This window comes from Amphiura filiformis, chromosome 18 (assembly GCF_039555335.1).
Source record: "Amphiura filiformis chromosome 18, Afil_fr2py, whole genome shotgun sequence".
In the NCBI taxonomy this organism is placed as follows: Eukaryota; Metazoa; Echinodermata; class Ophiuroidea; order Amphilepidida; family Amphiuridae; genus Amphiura; species Amphiura filiformis.
In genome coordinates this window covers 35,215,768-35,236,065 of record NC_092645.1, presented here as the reverse complement: position 1 = coordinate 35,236,065, position 20,298 = coordinate 35,215,768, and the positions used below count along the sequence as shown (strand labels likewise).

Sequence of the window (20,298 nt, the reverse complement as noted above, 5' to 3'; positions counted from 1 at the left end):
CGTATAAAACCACGCAGAGTGATTGTTTTCTCCTTTTTGTATTGTCCTACAAATCGACCAAAGAAATAATGTTGCCATGGGGAAGAACCAAATACAGTACCGATTAAATTTTATTAGCCCGTTTTTGGGAACAATTTTCGATAATCTTGTACCACAAAACACTGTTATGTTACATTATCGATATCTGGATTGTGGAACGTTAATTTTGATTTCTAACTGCCTACATTATTTCTCAAAAGTATGTCGATTCCTTTACCATTTGAATTTCACTCCAAATTTAAGCTACTTTTGCAAAAATCGAGGTTTTTCGCCATCGATACCTCCGACATTTACAGCGGTGATGAGATTGTTTATCATAAGAGCCTGGTATGCACTATTCCATAATAGTCAGTTTGAGATCAATCGATTTCACAGGTCACTCAGTAGCTCAATCGGTTAGCGCGCCGATAATACTATAGTTTTGAGCTGGAAAACTTTGGTACGTGTTCGAGTCCCTATGTGGTCCATTCCATCTATTTTATTTTATTTTTCTCTCACTTTTTTCTTTTTTTTTCTTGTTCGTTTCTTTAAGTTTCTGACTGCAGCGATTGATTGTTTGTTCCGGGTTTTTTTTCAGTCGGGGCTATATTATTCAGGAATTTTTAGGCTAGACTAGTCTGATAGGCGCCGCCTATGAATATATTTTTACAAATTAGATTAACAAAATATTGGTTATTGGCTTTGTTACTGTTGTTGTAGTTATTGTTGTAGGCCTATATATTGCATAATCAGGGTATAAATAAGCATACTAGGCCTATTATAGCCTATAGAAGCATTGATTTATTTCACGACAGATATCATCCAGGAAAATTTTAAAAATTGAAAATTTAGAAAATCCAAAGGAAAATTGCCAAAACGGCTGCCCACAATCACCCCCATCAACCCATATGGTCCTATCATATGGTCTCCCCTTCCCTATCCCTGCAACATATAGGATGACTCACGAGCCGCGGTTTGTCCGTGGCCCCAGTTCAGATTGATACATTGTACGCGTGAGTTCATTCTTTTCTGCATGGCTGTTTCCATTATTAACTTACGCCCCTCTGGAATCAAGCCTTGAAAATCAATTGTATTTAACCTTAAAGTGTGGACTGACTGTCAACCTCCCTAACTGCAGTCGTTATTTACAATGCATTTTTATGCTGATTTCAATCTACTACCCTATCCAGAACCAGGGGCATCCGTTTCCTGTGTATCCGCTCTTGCACACATATTTCATGTCTTTGTTTGCAGTTGTCTACAAAAGCCCACCCTCCCCACACACCTGCGACCATGGGCCCTTGGATACTACACCCGAGGCCTGACATTTTACACCCAAATGTGCACCATGTACATGGCATCAGGCCTTCATTTTTGCCAATTACAGGAGCTCTGTTCTATCACTCTCCTGAGTTTACTAAGGTGCTCAACAAGGAGCTCAATCTTATAATATCAGTATTAAAACATAGGGATTCAAGAAGTGAGGAGCTCAGTAAATCATACTCCTGGAAGGAGCTCTGGTGCAATCGAGCTCCTCAAAAATGAAGGTCTGTGGCATATATCTCGAGAGGTGTGCAGTGTAGATTAATTTCATACAAGAGTCTACGGTTGTGGGTGAAAACAGATGCACACCCCCACCCCACACACACACATTTTTTACCTGTTTTTTAGCTGCTTTCAGTTGGTACTCGGTGCTTTCCATCTTACTTTGCAGTCTATGTTTATCATTCCTGAGTGAAGCATTGTCATCTTGTACAGCTTGCAGCTTCTTTCTCATTGATTCAAGGCCACCTTCTGATTTGGAACTTCTCTGGAAATAGTGAAATCAGGTTTATTATGGTAAAATATGATGATTTTTTTCTCTCAAAAATTATAGCGCATTCGTGACAGGTAAGATATGTATATTATTGGGGCAAAGACTACAACTACTGCACTGAAAATTCAGCAACTCAAGGCAAGTAGTTATTGATTTATTGATCAAATATTGGGTTTCCCTCATTTTTGACTGTAACTCCACAATTGTTGTCTGTGCTGAAATAAAATTTCCAGTGCAGTAGTTGCAGTCCTTGCCCCTATATATATTACTTGCCACCAATGCGCTATAATTTTTGAGAAAAATGCAAAAATAGGCACAAAATTAGGCAGGGTTGTAGTACCCCCTTAATGTTACATCACTTTATTATCGAAATATATAAAAAATGGACTATGGGTACTTGACCTTCGAAATCAAAAAGTCCCATATGAAAAGTGGGTCCTACTTTCAAAACATCGTACACTGTAAGTGCAACACTGAATTTTACTACTATCAAAACTGTCTGCAACTAAATATCTCAATGTATGGTCAATATTCTGATGCAAATTTTGACATCAGCAAAGTGTCTTATATTAAGTTCATGTCTTGAATTGCTAATACATGAACATATAGGCTGTTTAGTCGTTGGACCATATTTTGCTAATACATGCAGGACGTTTTGAAACTGGAACCCACTTTAACTTTTCACAGGTTTGATTTCAAAGGTCAACAGGGTTGTAACCAGATAGCACGGTGGCCGAGCGGAACGGGCCCGGACTCATAATCGGAAGGTTGCGGGTTCAAGCCCCGGTGACGCCATCGTGTTGTGCCCTTGAGTAAGGCACTTTATCTCGATTACAAATGTACTCCTCTCCACCCAGGTGTATAAATGGGTACCGGCATTCTTAAATGCTGGGAAGGTAACAGACTCGCTGTAGAGTCTGGTCCAATCGCCAATGAAAGAGAGATGGGCACTACGATCACTGTTTATGCAGGGTCGTCTACTTTACCTTTTTTTAACCAGAGGTTTCCAAAACCAAAGGTAATAAATTAATGTTCAATGACCATTCAGTGGTCGAACTATTGAACTTATGAAAATTTATAACTGTAAATTACAATTTTTGTTGAAATGTATTGCTTAAAAACCTGTTTCTGGCATGAAACCTGTAAAATTTTAGTGATATACACATGTTTTAGGAATATGTTAAGTGGTGGGTGCCAACGCTATAATCTAGAGTGGCAAGTTTTCCGTGTCACAGAAAAACAAACAAACTCACGGAATTTAAGAAAAAAAGGAAAACACAAAAATTCGCGGAAAACACATTTTTTTTCCCTGAGAAAAATAAAAATGAAGAAAAAATAATGAGATGTGAGGTAGAAATATGAAAATGAAGTCCATTTTCAAAGATATCAGGCTTAAAACAACTAAAAAGATAATGCAAGTAACTACTTTTTACCTCGAATGTGAACACGGAATTGAAATTAAATCACGGAATTTAGTATCTAAAACCACGCACGGAAAATCGTGGAATTCGGTGTTTTAAATCACGGAAAACTTGCCACTCTCCTATAATCACTGTGGAGTGGTGGTGGCATTAGTGAGTGCCATGCTGAATCTTCAACTGCTCCCATTACAGCCACAGCCCTGTATATTAATTTTATACTTCACAGTGATGAAAATAATGTGTCACTTACAGATGCACTGCATGAAGGTTTAGAATAGCTTTGATATCCTCTAGAACTGGGAAGTGTTCCTTGATGGCTTCTCTCAGGTCCATTAGAATCTGTGGAAACATCGTCGGTAGGGTCAAGGGTCAACTCATCCAAGGTCAAAGGTTGTATGGAATCATTTATTTCATCGGGATCAACATCTGGATTTGTGTAATACCTGTGTTAAATGTAAACAGTTTAAGAATGTGTAAGTGGCAAATTATTTCTTTAAAATGATTGAACAAATTTCCAAATTGTTCACAAATGTGACCGTACACCACGAATGAGCGTAAATGTCCTCAATTGTATTCTGAGTTACAGTGTAAAATGGGCATGAAGGTCGTATTCATAGGTACCTCAATTTGGTGCTACGTGTACCTCATTTAATGAGATACACGTAGCACCAAATTGAAATACCTATGAATATGACCTTCATGCCCATTTTACACTGTAACTCAGAATACAATTGAGGACATTTACGGCTCATTCGTGGTGTACGGTCACAAATAATAATACTGTCAAAGTAGAAATTTTTGAGGTTTTGATTTTCTTGAGTGAACATAAAATCGCTGAAAATAAAAACTCGCTAAAATAACCTATTTTCTAGTTTCTATTGTATCAATATCAAAACCACGAAATTTAATTCTCGCGCAATTGACAAAATGTTCAAATCGCTAAAATATCTTCTCGTGAAAATATTGACTTTTACAGTAGGCCTACGGTATTGTGACATAAATAACAAAACTGCCCAGCCAATATGCAACAGTTGAGAAAATTGGGCTAATTGCAGTTGAAATCCATACACACTCTATGGAAGACTTGCCCTTAAACTCCCACACAGGGAGTGTGAATTCCATTTGGAACCACCGACTCATTCAGGTGACTCCATCTGAAATTCACACTCCTTGTGTGGAAGATAAAGGCCATATATTCCATAGAGGGTGTATGGATTTCAACTGGAATAGCCCAATGTCAAACAGGGTTGCTAAAATGCATCTACAGCAAAGCTTATACAGGAAGCCACATCTGGCCAGTTCTCCACAGAAGAACTGACAATACACCCGTGTTACTTTGATGACAGATGGAACAAAATTTACATGGATACATTTTAACCTTGATTAATTCCCCAAGGAACTTGAACCAAAAGTGGGGCTTTCACTTTAAACAAGAGCAGGTTGCCTAAAACAAATAGGCTACATTGTACTTTCAATAGTGGTGGATCAGGGGAAGGGGTGTGCCATTAGCATTGTCCTCAAATAAATCTTGACATTTCGGATAATTATAGCCTGTCAGACCCCCCCCCCTCCAAATTTTTAAATCCTGGACCCACCCAAGCTTGCCGCAATGGCCTTACTCCACAGAAAAGAATAATTGTGCATTTCTTTTTTAAAAATACTGTATACAAATGGCAAGTATCAACATCCAGTTGGCTTTTTAGTACCGGTATATAATTTCCCTATTTTGTAAAATTTCAAAAGCTTGTAATCTCCAAATGCGTTTAATAAGCACCACCCTAACCACCAACCACCATGACATAGTATGTGCTTGCACTGACTTCTATTATACGGTCCTTGCACCGACTTTTAAAGTTCAAAGAATTGTGGCTAAAAAAATCTTCTAAATTCAAGAATTATTGTCAAGGAGTCACACACATTTTGATTTACATCACCTCACCTTGAGTAAGCAGATTTCCCTCTGTTCACATGGCTACCAGATGAGGATTTAGGTTTTGGTGACTGTAGAAGTTGTAGACTTCTCTCAGTCTGTAGTAGTCTCCTCTTTAGATCGTTCACATTCCTCAGTAATAGCTCATCCTCTGATGATTCAGCCGACATCTTGAATCAAATACTGAAAATGAAGAGAAGAGATTAATTTATTATCTCATTCCTGAAGTCAAATCTCATCATCATCCAATTCAAACGGAATATATAAGATTTAAATCCTGAAACATACTCAGCAATCCACGCTTTTTAATGCATGCCGGTTCGAAATTCTAAAAATTGGTAAATGCGTGGGGGTTTAACAGGGTCTTAGGCAGGATTTGAAGGTTTGAGTGTGTAAATTCAAAAAACTGGGTGTGTAAATTTAAGATTTAAGTACAAAGTATACAAAGTATTACAAAAACACTCCCTACACGGCTGACTGCCTAAGCCCTTGGGGTTTAAACTTATTGGGTAAAAAGCGTGGAATGGTATAAAGCGTGGTATTAAAATAAAAAGCGTGGGGCTTATTTCAACTTAAGGGATGGGTTTATATGTGTGTAAATGGAGGAGAAATGGGAGGATTTTGGCATGTTTGCTGTGATTGTTTGCCTAGCAATATTGATCACAAGTACACAATTGATGGTGCATATCAAGGACCAAACTCTATAGTTTTATATTTGAGCACGATCACTTCTGTAAGGTCATGTGAAATTATGTAAATCGGCTTTTATATTTGATGTTGCATATCGGCTCACACACTTTTTTTTTTGTACCCAGTATTTCACAAAGTCCCTGTACTCTGATGACCCTATGACTTTTTGCTGGTATGTTGAGCACTTTAAACAAGTAATTATAGTACTTACCTCCTACTTTAGGAACATGCATATGCCTTAATGTATGTCGACCATGTCAACAACCCAGTGTAGTTTTACATGGTTGGAAAAGTCTATTTTCTTTCGCTATTTTGCCAATCATAATTCATAAATTGTCCAACTTTTTTGACAAAAAAGAGTTTTGCAACTATTCCGCCAGCAAGGAAACACAAATTTATGTGTATCCAGTGCGCCCTTTACGCTTAAATAGTTCAGTTTATTGTCAAGTTGTGCCTCTATACGCCATATTTACGGAATTGATGATACGAGCTGATACGGAATTTTGAACCCAAATTTCTTGAAATATACATTACCTTTTTAACTTCTCGCCACGAAATTGGATTCATAAGAAGGTCAAATACAAGCCTTCCATTATGGCTGGTATCATCATCTCGATTGGTGTCTTGTGTTAGTACTATTCCATATTTTGCTGGTAGAAGTTCAATGAAACCCTCCATAATTCACGACTTCTGTCACTTGTGTTATAAACTCGATGTGTTTACTATATTGTCGCTCGGGTCCGCGACTAATCGCAGGGACCGGTCTATCATTAGCTATTCTATACACTTTTCAATAGCCTTATTGTGATGTGTGGGAGTTTTAAAAGCCGAGCCATGAACAAAATATAATGCGAGCACCCGGGGGGGGTGGGCATCAACTTTAGAGGTGACGGTATGTGCCTGTCAATATATGCCCCTCTTTTCAAGCCGACTATACCCGATGACCAGGCACCTTCAGTTTTCAAAATATTATACCCAATGACCCCTTTTTCATTTTGATTGTACATAATGACCTTTTTTTTAAATAAAAACCCCCAACGTTTTGTATTGATATGCGCCTACTTCAGCGACGCTTGTAGGCACATATATACCCATCAATTCTAAAGTTGAGTGCCCGGGGCGATGATACTGCGGGCCAATGAACAATGAGATAGTGGCTTTTCTGATATAGCTTTGAGGAACTGTTGAAGTATAAATCAGCCAACGAGTAGGTGTGTCCAAATTGCACATCTTGAATTGAGACCAAGACATGCTGTTATTTCAATTGTTATAGCGTTCCGGTTGGTTTATTACCTACCATTGCCTACGAGATGCAGTTCTAAGGTGACAGAGGGACAGGTCTGCAATTCGATTCCACAACCCTTCATGCCTTTCATCTGTTTTATTGTATTATCGTATGCGAATTGTTCGTGGTACCTTACGGGTACCTGAATTTTATTTGAATGAAGGTGACTCTGTCATGCTCGACGTCATATTGCATAATTTCTATACAGTATATGCAATAAACCAACCAGAACAGTATAACAAGGGAATGAATATTTAGTCGCCATCAGCAAAAATCTAGTCGCCAATGCGCCTAAAATGGTCGCACCGTACAGCACTGGCTGTGAGCCGATTGAGCTGGGTTATCGCACAATGACGATCTATAATGATATTTTCTATTTCTTGGATTGGATTTTTCCGGGTCCAAGCACAGCCTACTGGATGATGATAACCTTAGGAAATATAATCAACATCTACATGATCTACAAATATATTATTCCAAAATTGTCTTTGGAGAGTAAAGAGCAGAAAACGAGAAGGTCAAAAGGTAAGCTTACATTACAATACACATTGGTTAAACCTGGTGGCTAAGACTAGGTAAGCTTAAAATTCCATTTTACCGCATAGCAATGCCAAAAGCCTGATATAAATAATAATAATACAGTGATACAAGAATATATTGCACTAGATACAGTAATAAAATATTGCACTCGCCTTCGACTCGTATAATATATTTCTTGTGCAATAATATTCTTGTATCACACTCAAAAAGCCATTCAATCAATATTATATAAATTACGCGCTCGTCAAAGGTTTACTGCCAGCTTAGTTCGCAAGGCAAACTTAAAAAAACCAGGCAAAACAGACGTGTCATTTATCGGTATGACATTTTCGTTATTGATGGTGCCCTATTTTAAGTTTGCACAGAAGAGGCATGAGGCATCTCAGTTTTAGTGCGTCGATTGTCAGTAAATTGCACACATATACTCACTCTAAATTGTTCATCAAACTAATCCTGCGTTCCTTATGAAAAGAACCATATGCAGCATTGTAATCACCAAAAAAGATGAAAAACGCATCTAAAAAATTTGGTACGTGCAAGCTTACGGCACTAAAAATCAAAGTCATAAAGCAGCTAAACAGAGTGACGTCATCGCCTTGCCACAGAGCTGAATGTAACATGTGACACCTGATCATGTGATATTTCATATTTACGGCACTAAAAGTTGAAGTTGCATAGGAATTGTGTGCTCTGGAAAACTTATTTTTTCTTTGGATTCATAATGGAGTATTAATTACAATTTCAAACATGAACGTTTAGGTAAGAAGTACAACAACCCGTGTAATTAATATTATGACAAACATGCAGATATTTAAGCTTCTGGAGCCTTGTATGTTTTCGTACAAGCTCTAATTGAAATTACGTTGCGTTAGCTTTCTGCATGTACAGATCCTCCCATACCGTACTAGCAGAGCTAAGTAGGGGAGATTGGGGTTAGTTGAAACATTTTTCACAAAATTGTCTTTTTAACGCAAACCGATTACTTTCAAGAAACACTAACCATATCAGTATAAACATATACATACATGCTACAAATACAGCCTTAAACTTTATTGGACCTGCTTATGATTATTCATATAATCCAATTTGAAAATTTGGGGTAGTTTCAACTAACCCCACCCCTGGGGTAAGTTGAAACATAGGGTGGGGTTAGTTGAAACCTGGCTTGTAAAAATTTCCAAATAATTATTATTGTGTTGTTAGGGTTATACTTCCCTTGAAGGCACCCTTTTTACATACAATCAGTGTGAAAAAATGAATTAATAAATATGTGGGAGCGCTGGTCAATACTTTGGACACAAGGTGACGAGTGTCACCATGGACAAAAATATGAGAAGCCTAAAATATTATAAAATGTACTTTCTGTGTGCACTTTTTGCTTGTATTATTGCTTTTTAACCATATTAAAGCAATATTGAAGAAATGGTAAACATGTTACAAATTTTTAAAAAGTCAAATTTTTAACCATATTTTTCTATACGATTTTCATGTGTCAACTAACCCCACCTCAAAAGTTTCAACTAACCCCGATGCCTATTTTTACATTTCAAAGTTCATTACACACAATAAGAAATACAATAAAACTTTTATTTAACATTATTCTGGGACTTACTACTAGTGCTTATGATACTCAAAAAATAATCCCCTGAATCTTCAAACAACATGGAGATAACGATCTTTTCTGAGGGGTATAAAATTAGTCAGCAAGTCAAAAAACAGATATTCCTTTCCCAAGTCAACACTGGTGGGGCATCAGTGCTGTTGCTAATTTGGTGGATGACCCTTACTAATACCTATTACTAGGTGCCAGTATTTTACCAAATTAATTTTTTGTGTCAGAAAAAAATACAATGTTTCAACTTACCCAGTGTTCCAACTAACCCCAATCTCCCCTACGGTATGGGTTCCTCGTACTACTGCCAGCTGTCATGACTGCATTTGCATGTTTGATTAATATAGTGAACTGAAACGTTCCAGGTGAGCGAAAAATAGTGTAGTGTTGAAGTTGAACTCTTTAATCAATTTTAGATGAATTTATTAAATTTCAAAATTTTATGAACATATGCCTATAAATTAAATGCGCCAGTATGCAGTAAACGTAAAACAGGGCTCGAAATAAGGAGGGTCCAAGGGCCCTCGGCCCCTGAAAATCAGTGAGGGCCCACAAAAGACACATCCGGCGGTAGCCCGAAACATCATGGCCCTGTTCCTTTATATCCAGGCTGGACACATCACACTACCGTGTGATGTGTCCAGTTCGTCGCCGAACTTACATATAACATGGAGAGCTTAGCATAACGGCCTGCCTATTTACGCTTCCTGAAAACACTCTTGCACATAACATACAAAACCACAAATTCACTAACTTCAACTTGCACTACCGACACCATGAAAAATATTTTAATTATTACCGATCCTTCAGAATACTTGCAAATATTGGCAGTTTCATAAAATCCTGCTGCTGAAAATCGTAAATTCCACAATCTTCTGTCAGATCCAGGTCAGTAATCACAGGTGGGCGAATCTACCAGCGTGACAAGACCAGAGATAATAAGGATGAGAGGCCACGCCGCACAAATAGCTAGCCTGATTGGCAAGCGTCGCTGGCCAGATCTTTCTGATCGTGTATGATGAGTAGAGACCATAGAGCCCTATATAGGGCTCTGTGGAAGAAACGGTTTCTAATTTTGAAGCCATGGATAATATATTCATTTATACGAGAACCATATTTTTGTACCAATCACAGAACAGAATTTCACTTACTCACAGCTGTCAATCATTCTTGTGAAACGTAAGGTCCGCCTAGTATCAAGGTCTTCTTCTGCGCATTGGTTGTGCGCATTAACTAGCCTCCAGCACAAATCCTGTGCACACGATCAGGTTGGATGGGCGGTTTACGCCTGGTTTACACAACAGGAACTGCGATGCATCCTAAACTGGATCGTTTCCGTGTATTCGCATTGCATGGTGGGTAATCGCTTGCCAATTTGCGTAGCTCCACGTTCACAACAGTTTAAAATCAACACAGGTAAATCCATATAAAAATTAACATGGACACAAAATTCACATAGCTTATGTAATTCAAATAATAAAATGTAATATTATCATGATAGATGCACGTTAGGGTGGTTCTTAATTTTCAAAAGTCTGAAATACCTTGCTCCCACCCCTTCAAATGGTGATCCTGGATGAAAAACTTATTCTCTGAAATTTTCAGAAATATTGAATAAGATTTAGAGGTAGCTCAAGAGCCCTCAATGTGGCGCGATTTGGCGAAATTTTAGTCACGGACATTTTTTAGCAAGTTTGCAAGGGTCTATTTTCAAAATCATGTGTTTCTTGATACTCAGTCTTTGTAATTGCATTAACAATAACTAGTTTAACATACCAATAGCAAAAGATGTCTTGTATTTACTTCCATTGTGATTATAAACCAGACCAAAAATCGCATTTCATGCCACGCAATGCTAAAATACTGCTCGTCAGCCTTTTTGGGCAATTTTGAGGGCCACTAGTTTAAAAATAGAGAATATCATGATGCTCAAAACTTTGTAATTGCATTAACATTAACTACTTAAACATATAAATAACATAAAATATCTTGTATTGTCATTCATTATTGTTTTAAACTTAACCAAATATAGTACTTGTGACATGAATACCCGAAAATACTGTGTATCGCCATTTTGGGCAATTTTATAAGGGTCTATTTTCAAAACACAGTGTCTCTTGGTACTGAATCTTGGTTATTGCATTAACATTAAGTAGTTTAACACATATATAGCATTAGATACCTTGTTTTTACTTCCATTATTGTTTTAAAATCAACCAAATATGGTACATTGTACCATTTGACCCCGAAATACTGCGTGTCAATCGGCCATTTCGAGCAATTTTACAAGGGTCTACTTTCAAAACACAGTCTCTCCTGATACTAAATCTTTGTATTTGAATTTACAGTAACTAGTAACACATATTATAGTACTAGATGTCTTGTATTTACTTCCATTATTGCTTTAAGATCAACCAAATATGATTTTTTTGTGCCATGGCCCAAAAACTGTTTGTCAGTAATAGCCGGCCATTTTGAGCTTTACATAATGGGGCCTATTTTCAAAACAGAGTGTCTCTTGATAATAAATCTTTGTAATTGCATTAGCAGCAACTTGTTCAACATATTTATAACAAAAGATTCCCTTAGTTGCTTTCATTAAACTAAGAATCTGCCAAGGTTGACTAGCAAACTGGTGCCAATGCTCAGATACAACTTGAAGCAGGAACTGCAGCTGGACTTCATTGTCAGATTGTGTGCTATGTGTTTGTAAAAACATGATGGTTGTCTTCATAAGCCTGCAATTAGCTGGATATCATTATGTGGAGCACAGGCTGCTAGGGGTGCAGTGAACCATGCTTAGAGCCACAGAAAATAGGAAAAACTCCTGAATGCCTTTCTCCTCATACATGTCATAGTGTGTCAGTTTGAATGTTTGCCCTTGGAACATAATGAGCAGTCAACATTAATGGGTATGTTTTCACGGGAAAATTTTCTGGACACGTGACCAATGCGTATCAATGTGAGTATGACCTCGAGACTGATTTCTGACCCCCGGCGGTGACCTCGCTATTCAAGTCTTAGTAATTTTGAATTCGAAAAGTATTCTTGGCTGCAATTTCGATAGAAATTCGTGTATTGCAAATTTATTGAATATCATGCGATCTTAATTTCTTCACAATATCATCAAAAAGTAATTTCAAAAGTATCTACCTACGGAAAAAAATATTTATCTACGGAAACTCTTACTATAATATTTAAACTTGCAACAAGTTACTTATTTTGCATCAAAGGAGGAATTCTTCCTATTCAAATACATTGGTATACCACCCGCTGTGCTCGGGGTCACATTCCATAATGAAAATATGTCTGCGCCCATGGGTGTCACGTGGTCCAGAAAATTTTCCGTGAAAATTTACCTATTAATTCTGACTGAATGAGTAAAATGATCTTGGCCATCGAATGTGCGTGATTCAAGGGACCCGGTTTCATGAAGTGGGTATCATGAGGGGGAAAGCCTCCAAGGAAGATAATAGAGAGCTCAAGTAACTCGCAGTGATGAGGGGTAATAACCTTTGTAAGCATGGTAAGAGGGGAATGACAATAAAAAAGCTTTCCAGTGCCTAGAACTATACCTGTAAACATACATTTACAACCTATCTATCGCAACGACCACAACAATTAAAAAATTTAGAATTAGAATAAAAAAGCAATGGCAGTCAATACAACTTTACAAGGCATATTTTGTTAAAAAATATGTGGAACTGTTTCTCTCAATGCAATTACAAACATTTAATATCAAGAGACACTCTGTTATGAAAATAGGCCCATGATGCATTGTAAAATTGCTCAAAATGGCCAACTGACACGCAATGTCACAAAGTACATGTACCACATTTGAAAACAATAATGGAAGTAAATACAAGACATCTATAATATGTGTTCAACTGGTTAGTGTAAATGCAAAAACAAAGATTTAGTATCAGGAGACACTGTGTTTTGGAAATAAACCCTTGTAAAATTGCACAAAATGGCCGACTGAGCTGACACACATTATTTCGGGGTCAAATGGCACAAAGTACCATATTTGGTTTATCTTAAAACAATAGTGGAAGTAATAACAAGAGCTATATAATGTGTAAAACTACTTATTGTTAATGCAATTACAAAGATTCGGTACCAAGAGACACTGCGTTTTGAAAATAGACCCTTGTAAAATTGCCCGAAATGGCCGATACATAGTATTTTTGGGGTATTCATGTCACAAAGTACTATATTTGGTTGAGTTTAAAACAATAATGAATGACAATACAAGATATTTTTTGTTATTTATATGTTTAAGTAGTTAATGTTAATGCAATTACAAAGTTTTGAGCATCATGATATTCTCCTTTTTAAAACTAGTGGCCCTCAAAATTGCCCAAAAAGGCTGACGGGCAGTATTTTAGCATTGCGTGGCATGAAATGCGATTTTTGGTCTGGTTTATAATCACAATGGATGTAAATGCAAGACATCTTTTGCTATTGGTATGTTAAACTAGTTATTGTTAATGCAATTACAAAGACTGGGTATCAAGAAACACTTTATTTTGAAAATAGACCCTTGTAAACTTGCTCAAAAATGTCCGACAACTAAAATTCGGCTAAGTCGCGGCCACATTGAGGGCTCTTGAGCTACCTCTGAATCTTATTTAATATTTCTGAAAATTTCAGAGAATAAGTTTTTCATCCAGGATCACCATTTGAAGGGGTGGGAGCAAGGTATTTCAGACTTTTGAAAATTAAGAACCACCCTAATGCACGTTTTATTAAAACTTGAAAAGATTATTAAGTCCAATAATTTGTTTGTGTTTATAGCTTGCACGAGTCACAAAATGGCGACCCATCACGCATTTTCTGCATGTGCCGACATTAGTAACTCATAGTGACTGTCCTCAAACTAGCGCCAGTGTGTCTCAGGCCTGTAAACGACCCCAGGTAATTTTATGCAGAAAGTTTTCTTGCGAACAGCTGCAAGTGACAATTAAACAATGAACACGGCTTGTTTATGTACATGCGTGGGGAGGCTTGTACGTCAGCTGACGTGTTTTGGACATGTTCGCGTAAAAAGTGTTGTTTTTCTTCATGAAAAATACCAGCGATGACCAGTTTTTGTGGGCTATTTGATTTACAGGTATGTCGGTTCGTCATAGGGTAGAAATGATAGCTGTACAATTTGTATAACATACAGTTTAACATAGGCCTAAACATTTATGGGCACAAATCGACCTTCCGTATTATGCACAAGTATGTGGAAGTGGCAGGCATACTGTTCCTTCCTCACTAGGGCCATGAATGCCTTAGGTACGTACGTAAAAACGGGGCACCGTGAAATCACGTCGCGGTGATGACGTCACACTGACAGCATCTATTTATAGGAAGAATTCAAAACATGGCGACGATAACAGTCACAAGTCTGGTCTTTTACATCCTCAAATGTGCTCAAAATTTACCAACATGCACCAAATATGTTTTGTTTAAACATAAATAAAAACTTAAATAAGTCTCATCTTCACGTGAGGAATGGTTGGAAGTGGTATTTATGAGAAAAAGTGATATTTTATGTGTACTGGCCTGGAGTGACCAGATATGCTCAGGAGTCTCAGACCTTCGTACGGAGAAGGACAGTGGAAATCGTAGTGATGGAGGTGTGAGTACCTGGTTAATCCAAGGGCCCAATGGCCCGCAAAATTTGTGGCAATTTTTCTCACTTTTTAAGTTTTGTGGGGTTCGTAGGACGGTAGGTTAAAACCAATGCAATGGCCCAAATTCGGGCCCACAAACATTTGTGAGGGCCCTCAAACATTTAAGATCAAGGGCCCAAATCCAAATGGCCCTCAGAAATTCTGGCTTATTTCGAGGCCTGCGACTGCGTAAAATAAAAAATCTAAACTGATGTCGGACAAATTTTTAAAAGCGCAACACTCTTGTCAAAGGTCCCCTCCCTTCAGTCAGTGGTATGCCAATATTAAATTAAAAACCCTTGCAGGCTTGTAACCGTCAAAGGAATTTTATTTGGGATTTTAAGCTTATGTTGCATTTTTGGTTTGCTGTGTTGTTATATGGTCATGGCTGTCGAATTTGGCTACCGTAAACAAAACACAATCACGATAGGAGATTTTGACATTTAATTCCTCCTGAAAATTCTTATAGAATCTGTACAAAGACGGCTAAACTGTAAAATTAACAAGTTATCTGATCTATAACCAAAAAATTATCAAACTTACTCATTTATGGTTTCTTAATTTACTAAAAACGTTATTTTCGTCTGCTTCAATCTTCCTTCGTATCAGTCGCCATTTTTTCCTACTTCGTCTCTGATTGGTGGACGATGACGTGTCAGCAGGCTCGCCCAAATTATACGTAGTTTATTAATTATTTTTTGTTTACAAAAATAAATAAAAAAATAATTTAGTTCAAACTTTTTGTAATATATTTCTAAAATGATAAATTGTAGTTAAATAATATAATACTTACTTTAATTTTTAAAATTTCAAGCTCTCTTCCAGTTCTGCGCATGTCAACTATGGCTCCTCCTTTCCCAATCTGGTCAACCTCTAGCCGAAGCTACCTGCAGCGGACCCGAAATTCGGGCATTATTTTGCCAAAATGGTGAGATGTTGCAAAAAAAATAAAATATAAGATATATAATATAGATATCAAAGATTGTCCTCACAGTCTTAGAATTTACGTACCCTTTTTAGATTAGAAAGATAAAGTGGATATAAAAATGTTCTCGAAGAGGAGTTGCTATTCATTTATTTACGCATACCACGATACGCAGTTTCACGCCACATGTTTCATGGTTTGGTCTGGGGTTGACTGTCGCAGTCAAAGATGTTTATATTATTATTTGTCTTAAAGCTGTTTGTAAGCGTACTTAACATGAATCTGCATGTGTCAAATCAAGCCACTCGTGATTGAAATAAATGATGATGAACCTTGACGGCGCGGTGCTGGCAATGCATATTTGTGTGACTGGATTTTGGAAAGTGCAGCCAGAGCCCAGACATGCCAGACGTAATTTTTGAAATTTAATAGACGTGAAGCCTTTACCAAAATTCTGTCGGTCCATCTTCTGGGCCAATCACGACGCGTGGCTCATGGTTTGTAATCAACGACAGAAACCGGCTGTGAAGGAGACTATTGATGACGATCATGCGATGTTGTCACTCCAGTCCAAAATTCAATTTCAGAAAAACCAACACTCGACAATGGAATTTAAATTTTAATTGTCGGTTTGATGAATCAAGTAAAGTAACTTCCACTCTGAAAACTTGTTCGATTCCACTGCTATTTGCGATCGAAATAAACACAACACAAATGACAGAAATCGTCAACAAATAATCGAACTAAAACTTGTTTTCATTCAAATTTGAGTCACATCATCAACCGGAAGTGACGTGTCATGGACCGACAGAATACAGCATTTTGCAAGATCTTTCGCACTGCCTGATTGGCGCAGTTTATGGTGTATCGATTCTGGGATAATCATAAGCGCTCGATAGGGGTGACCTCAATGACTGAACAGGGCAACAATCTATCGCGATATATTATTTATTAGCCCCCATTTCACAAAAGCATTACGTTCTACACAAAATATTTCTTTGCCAATTTGCACTAAATGCACAGTATGTTTCCTGTAAGTAATTTCAACCCTATAAACCGAACTAAGTCTCACTAAACACTATGACGCAATCAGCCTGAAGTCATGTGACATCAAAAATTGTAAATATTCAAAATGCACTATAACTGAATTTTAGAATTTACTAGTGTAGGCAACCTACAGTTGTAAATTATGAAAATTTAAAAAGATATCTTTTGTGATCCAAATTTGATACAGCACATCAAAAGTGGGACTTTTTAGGTGAAGTCAATTTCCGTATTTCTGCTTCAAATGAAAGCATTTTGCAAGCTTTAAAATTAAAATGACCCTGCACTTGCTAAAATTGATCCAAGCATCCCAAATTCTTACTATTTTGCTTTAAAAATATATATCTTGAATTTTAGCACTTTACCACAAAGTCCCCCTTTTTGATCTGCTGATCTACCAAGAAACAATATTACGGACTCTAGCTTGGAATGCGAAACTGTCGGATGCAAATTTGAAGCGCGGGTTCTTGAGTAAGATGAATACTCATTTGATGAGTCAACTATCTTTGGAGCAAAGGTTGCCTATTGAATTTTTTATGCATCCGCTGTGAACGGTTAATGATAACTGAAAGTAAAACTTGACTTCAAATTGCTAAACATGCATCAGCAATGTCTACTACATTGCGATAACAGTGGACTCTTGCCTCGAATATGACGTTATCGGTAAGCAAATTCGTAGCCAGACCAGCCCTCGAATTAAGGATCTGAAGGGGCACGGCAACTTTTTTAGGGCAGTTGAAAATTGCCTTGGATTTTCACTGAAAAGGCAAGGCATCACGGCAGTTTGTAATATTTCAAGAGGGCATCATGGCAACTGTAGGAAATTTGAGAAGGGCACCAAGGCAATTTCTGAAAAGTGAAGAAAACCCACACAAACATAGATAGATGATCTTATAATGAAAGGACAGGGCTGGGGCACCGCCGGCAACTTCATTAGAGGACACGGCAAGTGACTGCCTTGGGTAAAGGACATATTTTTAGGGCATTACGGCAGTGGGGATGGGCACCCACGGCAAAATGCCATGGGTGCTGTGGGTTAATTCGAGGGCTGAGCCAGACTTCAAGAGCAAGATAAGCGCTTCAGCAAGATTTTCATAATTAAAAAAAAATTATGACAAAATTTGAATTTGACAAAAATATAATTTGCAAACTAAGATCGTTCTTTATGATGATAACAATTGCACACAACAAGCTGGAATTACCGGATGAACTAAGTGTGATATGAAAGTGGCATCTGACCGAGATCGATCTTTAAGTTTTAAAACTTAAAAATCAAGGACTTTACAATTTCATGTACACGTGTAGAGGACCGTGTTAATATTTGAACCAGAGATTGTTTCTCTACCCTTTCAAGGGACATTGAAATAAAACAATATCATCGCACTCCGTAAAGTTAAAATGTATTATCATTTTTTTTATCTTTCTTCCCACATCTTCGTGTACAGGGGTTCGTCAAGGTTGTCAAAAATAAAGCTTACTTCAAGCGATACCAAGTGAAATTCAAGCGTCGCCGCCAAGGCAAGACTGACTACCATGCCCGTCGTTACTTGGTTGTGCAAGACAAGAACAAGTACAATACCTCCATTTTTGTTAACATTAAAGAGGAAATATAAACCCTTACCCTACCTGTATAATCTGTGTTATATTACCAATTGATGGGACAGGGCACTGATTGAGGAATTCATTTATTTTACATACAGTAGACCACTTGTTCTTGATACCACAGTTCCGCGTTAAAATTTGTCCTCTCCAGAACTGAAGTTAATTACTAATTGTTGAAATAAGAAGGATTATATCATAGAATGTGAAATTTGTAGAGGAAGAGTGGTCTTCCTTCTACCAAGGTGGCACATGATTTGGTATTTGTTGCATTTTGCAAGCCTGTATCCACGATTCTGTTTGCAATTTAACAAATGTCCTCTCCAGCACAATTATGTCATTTCCATGAATTGGTAAACAAACTAAAAAATAAAAATTTCAAAGAGCCAAACCCACAAGAAATTTTTGCATTTTATTGCAAATTATGCTTACAAACCACTTTAGTGTTCAAATTATTGTCCAGTTGTTGAGAACACATATGATATTATTCTGCATTGAACTTCGGTTAGCTAAAAATTGCAATATTCCTAATTTAACCAGAATATTAACCCTGTTTGTAGTGGATTTTAAATGCTGGGGATCTTTTATGCAATAATAATGATGCAATAATATTGATGCAGCTATTTCTAAAGTTAAAGTATGCTTTATTATGTGTTAAAAAATGTGTCCTATCCAGAACAAATGACACAGGAGGGGTCTTTTATTTTAGGTTTTCCATGACTAGTACAACAGATTGACGAGAATACTCACTTATGCATCAGTGTAGCTATTGGGCAGGACAAAATGACTATTTCATGAATTTTTCATGTGAAGATAAAGTTTATCCTTAAAATATGTAGTAATTTTGCACCATTTATCTGGATTAGTATCAATTTACTAATTGTTTTATATTGAAACTGGCATATTTAAGACACTGAAGTGTAAAGGAACATACAACAATTATTACAGACTAAATATGAATAAGTATGAACCCAATGTTGGTTACATATACTCTTTCAAAGTTGTGTATTAAATTGTTTAAAAAATGTCCCTCCAGACGGCAGCTATGTTTTACACAGCAAAAATTCAATTTAATTTTTTTAATGGTTCCTGAGGGTTTGACGCCTAATATTTTGAGAATTATTGACACACCATCTGAACTTTGAAATGATAATGAATTTGCATGAAATAAATGAGTTTGAATTTTGACCCCTTTTGGGACTCAATGTTGTCATTTATAATGAAATAGCCCCCAAGTCATGTGACATCAAAAATTGTAAATATTCAAAATGCACTATAACTGAATTTTAGAATTTACTAGTGTAGGCAACCTAAAGTTGTAAATTATGAAAATTTAAAAAGATATCTTTTGTGATCCAAATTTGATACAGCACATCAAAAGTGGGACTTTTTAGGTGAAGTCAATTTCCGTATTTCTGCTTCAAATGAAAGCATTTTGCAAGCTTTAAAATTAAAATGACCCTGCACTTGCTAAAATTGATCCAAGCATCCCAAATTCTTACTATTTTGCTTTAAAAATATATATCTTGAATTTTAGCACTTTACCACAAAGTCCCCTTTTGATCTGCTGATCTACCAAGAAACAATATTACGGACTCTAGCTTGGAATGCTAAACTGTCGGATGCAAATTTGAAGCGCGGGTTCTTGAGTAAGATGAATACTCATTTGATGAGTCAACTATCTTTGGAGCAAAGGTTGCCTATTGAATTTTTTATGCATCCGCTGTGAACGGTTAATGATAACTGAAAGTAAAA

The 20,298-nt window shown here is 37.0% G+C and overlaps 1 protein-coding gene and 1 long non-coding RNA gene across 2 annotated transcripts in view; one reads left to right on the top strand and one right to left on the bottom strand.

The window, feature by feature from the left end:
- Positions 1–15,598, bottom strand: part of LOC140139110 (uncharacterized) — a 44,960-nt gene extending 29,362 nt beyond the window's left edge. The window contains exons 1-4 of the mRNA XM_072160892.1: positions 15,519–15,598; positions 5,195–5,368; positions 3,506–3,698; positions 1,679–1,828 (exon numbers count right to left, since the gene is read on the bottom strand). Coding sequence (XP_072016993.1) covers positions 1,679–1,828; positions 3,506–3,698; positions 5,195–5,355 — 504 coding nt within the window. The 5' untranslated portion in view covers positions 5,356–5,368; positions 15,519–15,598. The remainder of the gene's footprint in view (positions 1–1,678; positions 1,829–3,505; positions 3,699–5,194; positions 5,369–15,518) is intronic.
- A 197-nt stretch (positions 15,599–15,795) lies between these two features.
- Positions 15,796–18,472, top strand: LOC140140158 (uncharacterized). Its single transcript, XR_011857220.1, has 2 exons — positions 15,796–15,903; positions 18,390–18,472. It is a non-coding gene; the product is annotated as an uncharacterized lncRNA (long non-coding RNA).
- Positions 18,473–20,298: the final 1,826 nt, after the last annotated feature.